Source organism: Balaenoptera acutorostrata, chromosome 16, assembly GCF_949987535.1.
Source record: "Balaenoptera acutorostrata chromosome 16, mBalAcu1.1, whole genome shotgun sequence".
NCBI classification, from domain to species: Eukaryota; Metazoa; Chordata; class Mammalia; order Artiodactyla; family Balaenopteridae; genus Balaenoptera; species Balaenoptera acutorostrata.
This window is the reverse complement of record NC_080079.1, coordinates 82,448,168-82,459,124: the sequence shown is the minus strand read 5'-3', so window position 1 is coordinate 82,459,124 and position 10,957 is coordinate 82,448,168. Positions and strand designations below refer to the sequence as shown.

The following is a 10,957-nucleotide window of genomic DNA, read 5'->3' as shown; positions in this document are numbered from 1 at the left end:
TCCGGGGCTGGGCGCTTCCTCTTCGGGACTGAAATAACAGAGTGCAGACAGATCTGGTGTGATGCAGCTAGCCCTCTTTCAGAGGCTTTTCTTTTTCCTGGGCAATAAACACACACCCACACATCCACACCCCCAAAACAGCAGCTATGTTCCCCTCCCCCTTCTCGTTCCCTTCCAGCTTTTTCTGAACGGTCTCTGAATCTCTGCGCGCCTCCATCCCTAGAGGGAGGTAGCTCTGTAAAACTGGTAGGAGACGTCTGGAAGAAAGCAAGTCCCCCGCGGATTTCAGCACCTAGGCAGAAACAGTCAGGCTTTCCCGGGGGTGGCGGGCACCGGGAGGCCCGGATAAAGCGCGGCGCCCGGCTGGCGAGATTGGGGTCGCGCGGTCACGCTCCAGGTGCCCCTCGAGGGGGTCCCGGGGTCCCGGCCCCGCCGCCGCGCCCCGCCCAGCTCTGTCCCCGCAGCCTCGCGGGCTGCCGGGCTTTGTGGTTCGCCCGTGCGGCCGGGCCCCTGCTGGGGGTGTCGTTACGAGCATGTGCAGACAGCAGCCCAAGGTAGAGCGAGTGTGCCGGGGAGCCCTGAGACTTGCCTTGCAATGCCATGTTTGTGTATGTGCTCTAACTCCCGGAGAGCAGTCAGGGGGACGGCTCCCCGGCCGGACTTGGCTGATGTTTTCTTGTTTCTGTTTCAGCCTTCAGGATAATTCCTTCAGCAGCACCGCTGTAACAGAGTAAGTGATTCTTGTCACTAAAATAAGATTTGCATGCCTTTCTCAGGAAGCAACTATCGGGAAGGTATCTTCCACCGTTTCCAGCCGCTCTGGGTACTAGATGCATTGTCTCCTGTAATCTGGGGCTGTGAAGACCGCGAGACGTGGGGACTGATGGGGCCCAGAAATCTTTACAGGTTGAAATCAGCCTTTTAGCAACTACGGGAGAGCTATTAAAACAAACTGACGGCCTGCGGGAGCTCAGTGCTCCAAAATATGTGTTCTTGGAGTTCAGATTTTAAAAAAAATAAATCTCTTTGACATGTCAGTAGGGAAGCTTTGTTGTATTTTGCCAACGTTGGTGTCTGTTTTCGTGGAGCGTGCTGTGTACATTTACGGCAAATAGGAGATGGATGTGAAATGAGTTGGATTCCAGCATGTGATAAATAGGCTAAACTTAGTCTCACCCTCTGCTGTGTACAGACTTTTAAGACACAGTAGAGTAAACTTTTCTTGCATGCCCTTTGTCAATTTTGTCTTCTGCCCTCAGAGATCTGGCTATAGGAAGAATGCGTTATCTAGTCTCATGGTTAAAGCTTTCGATTGGGACGACTAACACCGTTCAAACATGGAATGAAGGAGTGAATATTTTACTCAAGGCCAGCATGCATGGTATTTTTTTATTAGATATTTACAGTTTGTGGTTTTAATTCTTGTCATCCCTTCCTTAATATGTTTTTCTAATACTATGTTATATGTATATGTTAAAAATTAACAGGTAGTATATTATGCTAATACTATATGTAACTGATATATAATTTACATATATCCATATATGTATGAAATATCTATACTTTATTTAGTAGTCTTTCTCTAGGCTAACTCATTATGTTTACTTCCGGGACCTTATGATAGAAGTCACTCTAAACAGTTTTTCAGGAAAAAGGGGGTATAAGGTTGTATACTCAACTACATTTAAAAACGCTGCAAGTTTGATACAGAAGTCCCGGTAACTTGGGAGTTATTTGCTAAAGTTCCCTAAAAGGCAAATAAATTATGTGAGTTTCAAGTCACTGTCACAATGACTTGGTGATGGAGGGCTACAGGGCTTCCCAGGCCCTCTTGTTTTTCACATTCCTTTGTTTCTCTGTTTGGATATGCTGCTCTCTCAGTGTTGAGCTTTGGGCTCACTTAAGTTTAGTTACTTTTTTTTAAAAAAAGGCCCAGGGTTGATTTTAGAAGATCCAATGTATAATACTCATTGGGACCTGCTGTGTCCCGTTAATGAGATTGCTTGGTAACCGTGCTACAACTTGGCTTTTCTCAAAGCCTAAGAGTGGAGAGAGATGCAGGCCAAAGTATGCAGGCCAAAGATGAGGCTGTGACCCCCTGGTTCAGGTGCACAGGTATTGCTTTCCTCCTTTTGCTGTGCTTACAGCACCAGATGCTATCTGGGCTGATTCTCAGGACCCGTGTGTGGCTGAATCCCCAAAGTCAGCCATAGGCATAGCAGCTTCAAAATGGAGTTATTTAGTTCTAGATTTCACATGGACAATTTTTAAAAAATGGTTTTATAGTTAGATGCTGGGGAAAGTCTGGTACCTTGTCTTTGGACACTCCCCAAAGAGTTCTGATTGCATAAGATCCTGTTGTTGTTTTCACAGAAGTGACAGTGATTTATTTTAAAAGGCACTGAGTGACAATGGGAATGCCATCTGACTAATCTAAAAATCTGAGGAGAACATTTGAAACATACCATATCTTCATAGGTGTAACAGTACAGACGAGGGTCATTTAAAACTAGTCATCGTCTAATATAGTATTTTCTCCTCCCCTCAGTAATATGAACTGTTTTCCGTGGTTCTTTGGGCATGACCCTAAAGTCAGCAGGACCAGGATGCACTACACTGAGACAAAGAAGTAGCATGTAATCAGTAAATGTTCATGTCTGGTCTCGGCATGCACAGAGGAGGCACTGGCCTCTCTTATATGTTTTAGATATGAGAAAACATCCCCTTTCTCCTATCCCCACCCCACTCCTACTTCCTCCTACCCACATGTACTTATCTTTTTTAGTGCCTGAAATTCTACCTAGAGATGATTTTGTTTTTGGATGAAGAACTCTGGTGGCGACCCTCATTAAAATGGAAATTAAAAAGTCTGTGCCCCTGGGAGGTGGATTCAAATTGTCATTAATACTTTAATATAAATTATGTTATCAGCTAGTCTAACCTAAGAGGGTTCTGCTTGGCCAGCTGGGGGTCTTATAAAAGGGGAATTGGGCGGGACTCAAGGACATATTTTATGCTTTTCTCAGTTTCTCCCATGCCTGGCCCTGTCTGTGCAGCTCTGGACCAATTCAGTTTCTTTTGCTACCCAAATTCTTCTGAGATCAGAATGGCCTTGGCCTTCCCTTCTGTATCTGCAGCGCCCTTTCATCTGTTATTTTTCCATGGTCATTTCCTCTGTTGCCCTGGCTAACCCGTTATTTGAAATGAAGCCTGCCCAGCAATGAATTCTGCAACAAATTAGTTAACATCCAAAGCAGTAATTCTCAAAACCAACTGATTATCAATATCAACTGGGGAAGGGAATGGGGGCTTGTGAAAAATCCAGCTTCCCAGGCTTTGTTCCCAAGTGGGAACCTAGAAATGGGTGATTATGTTGGAGTCAGCCCACTTGCTGGTCTGGGTTTTTAAACCTTTAGGTCAGTGTTGAACTGTTTAGAAGCATACTAGTTATGTGGGGAGAAGGGCAATCTAATTTAAAAACTCGCATTCCTGGGCTCCACCCCCAGAGAGTTGATCTAGTGGGGCTGGGGGTGGGGATGAGGCTGGAACTTGCTATTTTTTTTTCCATTTTTAAAAATTAATTTATTTTTAAAAATTGAAGTAGAGTTGATTTACAATGTTGTGTTAATTTCTGCTGTACAGCAAAGTGATTCAGTTATATATATATATATGTATATATATATATATACACATTCTTTTTTATATTCTTTTCCATTATGGTTTATCCCAGGATATTGCATATAGTGGAACCTGTATTTTAATCAGACACACTTTGAGAAATCCCACAGGATTGCAGGCTATACCCCTGCAACTTTGCCTTCAAGGGACATGGTACTGCAGGGAATAGAAGTCCCCTTCCGGGTACAACTGCATTTTATCTAATCACCAGTCTGAGATCTCTCTTCTTATTTACCCCAAGACAAAAAAGAGAACCTCTCATGGGTGCTTCTTTCTCCACCATTATTCTAAGAAACAAGTCTTTCTCTCTCTTGTGAACCCCTGGGAACATAGACTGAAGAGACTGTCCAGTGGGCTTAGTGTGGTGGAGCAGAAACGACTCAGGCATCACTGCTTTACACCTCGGAATCCTGGGAAATTCCTTAGCCCCTGTGTGAAGGTAATGCCTACCTCACACCACTGTCAGGCTTAATTGAGATCATATGAAAGAGAAGGTGAGCTATAAAGTACCATCTAACTTTTTCTTGTTTGTGGTTGATAGAGGAAGCAAAAGTCCACATAGAGAGAAAAGTTACAACCCTGAGCATTTCACAAAGAAATGATGGCAAGGACAAATTATCCGTGTATTGTCTGGGCAACCACAAATTAAGAACTCTGGGAACTTAGAATCTAGTTGATGAGAACCTCAAAGGAAGTCATTTAATAGAGGTGTCTTCACATTTTTTACTGTGAACAACGATAAACACATTTTATGTTGCAATCCAGTACAAACGTATAGACATGGTTTATTTAAACAAGTTTCGTGAAATAACACTTAATCCTCACTATACTGACATTTTCTATTCTGTTTCTCTACCAGCAGTAACAACAAAATGCTGGTAGCTGCTGTCTAATTTCAGGACCTCCTAATAGGTCACAATTTACAGTTTGAAAAAGTTTGTACTAGAAGATGCCTGGTTTTGATAATTGACAAAAAACATCATTAAAGGGTTGGTCTTTAAATTATTTTATTGGAATAACATGCAGGAAGAGAATCTCATGCCCAAGACCAGTTGGACACTTGATCTGAGTTGTTTTTTTTTCGAGGAGTAGGAATATTCGGATACGGGTTCCCAGTGTGGAATCCAGTTTTATAACTGGGCCAGTATTGTGCATTTGCGGGGGACTCCTGGGCGAGGAATCAGTAGAACAATCAGAAAGAAGATGTTAATTGAGTAGAGCTTGATGGTCTTCATCAAAGCAAATGAAAATTGAAGTAAAAGAGCTTGTATATGTGTGCCACGGAAGCCATAGGGAGATCTATTTCATCGCTATGTCTGAAAGCTAGGAATTGTGTTTTCTTGAGTGATGACTGGAGTTGTTCAGTAGTCCTTAAAATCGGATCAGCTAATTAGGTCTGGCTTCATATTTCAGAAAGCATCTGAAACTTTGTATGTTCTGGTGCCGATTTCTCATTTTTAACTAATTGTGCTTTGGGAAGAAAAATTAATAAATCAACTGAGGGGGAGAAAAAAAAGTTCTTGCCAAATTCCCAAACAATAGGTATTGTTGAGCTCTAAGGTTGAAACTCTGTTTGAACCCTAGTTCTTCGGAAGCAACAATTCTAGATTTCTGTTTTTCATTGGCTTTTCTACTTAGCTAGGTTGTTTTTATTGGGAAATATTTTTATTCATTACACAGCTCAGATGATCTATTACAGTAAATGCCTCTAATGGAGGAGAACAAGACAACGTTTAGGAATTTAATTGTTGTTTTCCATGAGATGGACAAAGTGGGTTATTGAGCGTCAAAAAAAAAAAAGAAAAAAAAAGGGAAAGCAAGGAAATTGAGTTCATTTTGTTAAGGAGAGCATTTTGTTAAGTCGATGGATTTTTTTTTTTCCCAGCTGCCAGCAGGTAGAGAGGGTTAGGGTCTATAGGTGGCCTTTGTTTAATTCATTACAAAACCATAATTTAAAAGGGATAGTAAGGGAAGAGGACTGAAGCGTTCATCAATTTGTTTTGTGGGTAAATTATACACCATTGCTGGTAAGGAATATTTTAAATTTTTAAATGATTTCATGTAGTATAGATACTGTATTAGGGTTATATCTACGTATGTAGATATTTATTTAGTTATGTCTACTCATTACACTGGGACTCTGTCAGAGCAGGGGCTAGGTCTTTCTCAACTTTCTGTCCTTTAGCAGTAGTGCTACTCAAAGTGTTGTTCACAAATTGTCTGTAACTTGTCTGAGACGAGAACAGTACAGAAATAGGGAGTATGCCTTTAATAACTTTTATAGGAATTTGATATTCCTGCGACCTTTTTACCAGATTATCTCTCCACAGTGGATTGGAAATAGAAAACCAACTGGTCAGTCGTGAATCCCAAAAAGTTTGAGAAGTACAGCTCCAATGCCTAAGGCAGTACTTGGAAGGCAGCGAGTGCTCAATAAATGCTTGTTCAATTATTCCAGGGAACAGACTTGCTGAGGGGCCCGAGTTAATGATTTGATTCAAGCATTTATTGAGTGTCTACTCTGGGGTAACATTGTAGGCACTGTGGCAGTGTATCTAGAAAAAGAAATGATGGTTATTTCTTTTCATGGAATTTAACAACTAATTTAAAAGATCTCAGAGGTACAAAGGAATTACATAACAGTGCTAGGCAAGATCTAGTTGGTTACTGAAACCTCAGAATGAAGAGTAAACCGTTCTGTACTAAGGTTAAAATGGGAACATGGCACGTGGGTGAACTTGGCGAGAAAAGTTCACAGAGCTTGTGAGGCTGGAGCAGTGAAGGCTGAGTAGGAGTTGAAGACGGAAAAAAGCATTCCAGGCTGGAGTGGGATGGGGTGAGGTGGGGTGGGAAGGGCTGAGAATAGGAACAAAGGCTCCCTCATACACTAGAGTGAGAGAATGGTCCTCCTCCAGAGGCACTTAGGCAGTGTGGAACACTGGAGAGTTTTCAATATGGAAGAGCCAAGAATTTTTCACAAGGTTATTTCAGAAGTTTTGTGAAAAGGAAGGATGTCAAGAAAGTCTGGAGGCCAACGGAGTGAGCCAAAGGGCAGCTGGTGTGGTTTGGGACTGCCTTGAGGCAGAAGAAATGCCAAGAGGCATGTAGCGGAGTCTCTTTTGAGCCAACAACAGTCCACCAGTGTTGGTGTCAGATGTTCCCTCAAGTGCTGTGAACACTTAGGTTCTTGCTAAGATCTTGTTTGCTTAGGTGATGCAGAGTAGTGGACGAAAAAGGAGTGTTACCTCTGGTTCTAAGCGTTTAAGCTCACATGATATGACAACATTGGTATCATTACCTGGTGGACGTTGGGGAATTGACGCCGGTTTGAGTGAGAGTGGTAAAGATTGTTCCATTTTTTAGTTTCCTGTGCTAATCTTCAGATAATTTTAGACTGTTGCTGCTTCTGCTGCAGCAGACAGTTGGGTCTGATGTGGTCTTATCTCCTCTCTCCAGGTGTGACGAAGACACAGTCTCTCTGCATGAAGATCAGACTGACTGCTCTAGTCTCAGGTAGGACCCACCATTGCTTGGTTCTTAATTATGAAGGACAGAAACCATCTGGGTCTGGTATCTTAAGTCTCTCCTTTGAATTCTAATAATTTGTTCTCATGTTCTATTTCTTCTAATAGATTATCAGCTGTTGAAGGAAGTTTTGTCTTGTCCACTTTTGCATACCCCCCCCCCCCCCTTAGCACTCAGGACGGTACCTTTTCTATGGAGAATGCTCAGGAAATGCCTATTGAATTCAACATTGATTAGCACATCTGTTCCCATCATAGACCTTAAGGAAGAGCTTCTATTCACCAAACATGGCATTGAGTGTCTGGAGTGTGATCTTGGTCATCACCGGGTTCATGATATGATGGCAGAACCTTCACGTTAACCATTTCTTCTACATTTGCTTCACTCAAGCACTTTCACATGCATTTTATTATTTAATCTAAACAACTGAAAGGAAGCTGGTGTTTCCCTCCTCATCCTAGATGGAGAAACTGAGGCTCAGAGGGATTATAGCTCATCCAAGATAGCACAGCCGCTATGAGGCAGAATTTGGACACTGGTCTGTGTGACACTTGTTGGATAACAGACATTTGTTGAAGGCCTTTGTTTCACACATTTTTGTGTGCCAGAAACCAGTGGAGATACGGGATGGAGAGAGACAAACCAATCCCTGCTCCCAGGAATTCAGTTCACTGGAGGAGATAGGCAAGAATATAGATGACAGTGCTACAGTGCATTAAGTGCTGTTTTACTAGCGGGAAACAGAGGACTCACGTAGAATGGCCAAATAGCCCAGTGAGGTTTCTGGGATGGATTCCTGAAGAAAATTACACATGGCACATGACTCTTTTTTTGGTGGAATATAAGGCCAAAAAACCAAGCAGAGCAAGCAACTTACTGGCAAGCCAGCAGAGAGCAGAGAAAATAATTCAACTTGAAGGTATAGCAAGCAGTTCAGGATGGCAGGAACCCTGAGAGCTGAGGATGCCAGGAGTGGTAAGAAATAAAGTTCCAGAGATGAACAAAGACCTGATTACAAAGGGTTTATATACCCTGCTAAGGAGTTTGGAATTTATCCTGGAGGTATTGGGAAGACTAAAAATAACCTTCAGTTTTTTCTTTGCAAATAACCACTCGCCCAAGGCCTCAAGTGAGAGTAGCCCCCATTTATTGGATTGTGGTCTTGAGCCAACTTTCTTTGGTAGGCATTTCACAGAGGCTGTACTGCCTCTGTCAGGTAGAGATGCCGGCATCTTATGGATGAGGGTCACAGAGGTGAGGTGGTGTGGCTTCGGCCGCATTTCTAACAAGTAGGAGGATATTTTGGACTCTTGTTCTTTTCAGAACTCCGGGCTCATTCTCAGTTATGACTGATTCCAGTAAGTGGTGACATTACATTACATTACCTGTATTCTGTTTTGGGGATTCTGAGGAACCAGTAATAGGTTGGAAATGTATTTTCTAAAGATGACTTTTCTATTTAGATTTTATATTTGTGTAATGAGAGAAAGATGCTTTTTGCCCCATTTTTGAAGTCAAGGATGACATTTATACCTTTTGGGCACCTTGAAAATATGATATATAAAACAAAATTCAGGTATTATTTTAGGAAGGAGTCTATCAAAAGGGTCGTTTTAGATTTGAAAAATCATTTTTATTCTTGAGTGTTCTAGGATCCTCCTCGAAATGAAGAACATTTAGGTTACGGTAGAGGTCGCTGTTGCTTCTTTCGTTGTTCACCCAGGAGCACAGGGTGTGTGGATGAGTAGTATTTGTCACTAGTGAGAGACATGCATTTCAAATGAACTAGTGTAGTTCCAACTCATGGTTTGATATTGGTTTCCAAACCCATTAGTAACATACAATTTTTTTGGTTATAGATGATCTTAAGGGAAAATATTAACCAGTGTCACTGACATTGTTTTGTTGTTTGTTTGTTTGTTTTGTTTTTGTTTTCAGTTACTATCATGAAGAATTATTTCACCTGTTGGGTTTTCCTTTACCAGATACTTAGTTTGTCCTGAGGCTTAAGTTTAACTCTTTCACATAATTTTATTTCCACATCTTGTCCAACTGCATGCACCTCGGCCATGCTCCAGACCTCCTGGCCCAATGTGTTCTTTGTTCTTATCCCAGAGACTCACTGGAGCTCATCTTCCTGATATCAGCTTAGTGAGTTTAATCTTCTATTTGTAAAAAGGCATCCTGAGCAGTCGACATAGAAATCCTTCTTTTGCTGATCTTGTCTCTTGGCTTTATGTATCCTTGAGCCATGAGGAATTGCTTGCTAGCTGACCTTGCCAAAATCTCTTTTATGGGTACTTCTGGTCAGGGCACAGGAGGGAAAAACACCACCTGGGGGAAGTGGCCAGTCCTACAGAATTGCATGATCTAGTACTGAATGATTGCCAGTGGGTTAAGGACAATCATATTGATCGTATAAAGGGAATGCTCCATCTGGCTATGGTAGTTGCTGAATTCTTAGCAAAATATGAAAATAAAATGCATCTAGATTTAAGAGGGACAAATGACTTCAAATAAGAGTGTAATTATGTCACTGTTTTTGAGACAATTGAAGGGGCAGGGCGATGCTGTGTTGAATTTGATTGATGCGTGAAAATGAGCACTGCCCTCCCAGCGCTGAGTGTGTGGAGGTGAGCAGCCGGGTCAGTCTTCTCCAGCCGTTCCACACCCTCAGGACCCAGATACTGGGATCTTTGGCTTTGCATTGAGAGGGTTGTTCAGAAAGATGGCTTGGCTGGGTAAAACTTGGCTCTTGTCTTAATTCTATTGAGGCAGTATGTATTCTATTAAAATAGACCCCAGTTAGACTCTTAAATGTGTCTGAAAGTTGTAAGGAGATGGTTAAAGACTTGCCAGTGAGGAGGAAGCATCATGCCTTGAACCAAGGACACATGCATGAGAGACTGGGAACCCACCTGACCACTCCAGGTCTGGGTCAATTAGCCCTTTATTTAATCTCTGGGGTTTAGAGTGTCAATCTATAATGTAGGAATGACAATAGCTAACTGGAATATCTCACATTATTATTGTGAGAGAAAAACATGACATATGTGAAACCATCTTGAAGTGAAAAATGAAAAACAAATATGATAGTATGTGCAAAGCTACAACTACAGAAAGTATGTATCCACTAGCAAAGATGGGAAGGGAATGTGGCGTGATCTAAAAAGTGACATTCAGTTCCTCTGAAGCAGTCTATACTAAAAAGTTTGCTAGGTACCGTGTAAATGAGCAGCAGTGAGTATCGCCAGCCTCTCTTTCCCAGGGTGGATTATTAGACTCTTTTTTTGTTGTTGTTTTCAATTTGAAAGCAGTCAGTGTTTATTAACTGACCAGATTACAAAAATAATCATGGTAGATACCTTAGTTCATCCTTCTAATAAGCCTGTTGATCTGGTCTTCCCTGTTGCCAGCATCTCCACCTTCTACAAAATTGGTGCTTTCTAAATTGGGTCTTTCCTGTTCTAGAGATGAAGACAATAAAGAAAATTATCCCGATGCCGGGGCTCCGCTAGAGGAGCCCGTGCCGTCCCGCGAGCCGCCGCAGCATGTAGAGCAGCCCGCGAGGCTGGACGTGCTGCGACCCAGCATGGGCAACTTCAAGTCCCGGAAGCCCAAGTCCATCTTCAAGGCCGAGAACGGGAGGAGCCACGGAGAAAGTCAGGTAGCGGGCTCCACCTCCTCAGACCTTTGCCAAGACAGGTGCTCCTCTGGCGAGAGCACCGTTACGGTGACCGTGATGGTCTGAGCA

The 10,957-nt window shown here is 42.4% G+C and overlaps 1 protein-coding gene across 7 annotated transcripts in view; it reads left to right on the top strand.

Annotated features, from left to right (window-relative positions):
- The first annotated feature begins 229 nt into the window (after positions 1-229).
- The window catches only part of FAM13C (family with sequence similarity 13 member C), a 133,973-nt gene continuing 123,245 nt past the window's right edge, over positions 230-10,957 (top strand). For 3 of the 7 annotated variants that reach the window (XM_007170823.3, XM_007170824.3, XM_007170822.2), the window contains exons 1-3: positions 567-730; positions 7,135-7,191; positions 10,675-10,870. In XM_007170823.3, the coding sequence (XP_007170885.2) occupies positions 669-730; positions 7,135-7,191; positions 10,675-10,870 (315 nt within the window). In that variant the 5' untranslated portion in view covers positions 567-668. The other 4 variants (XM_057531578.1, XM_057531579.1, XM_007170825.3 and 1 more) reach the window with 4 other exon arrangements.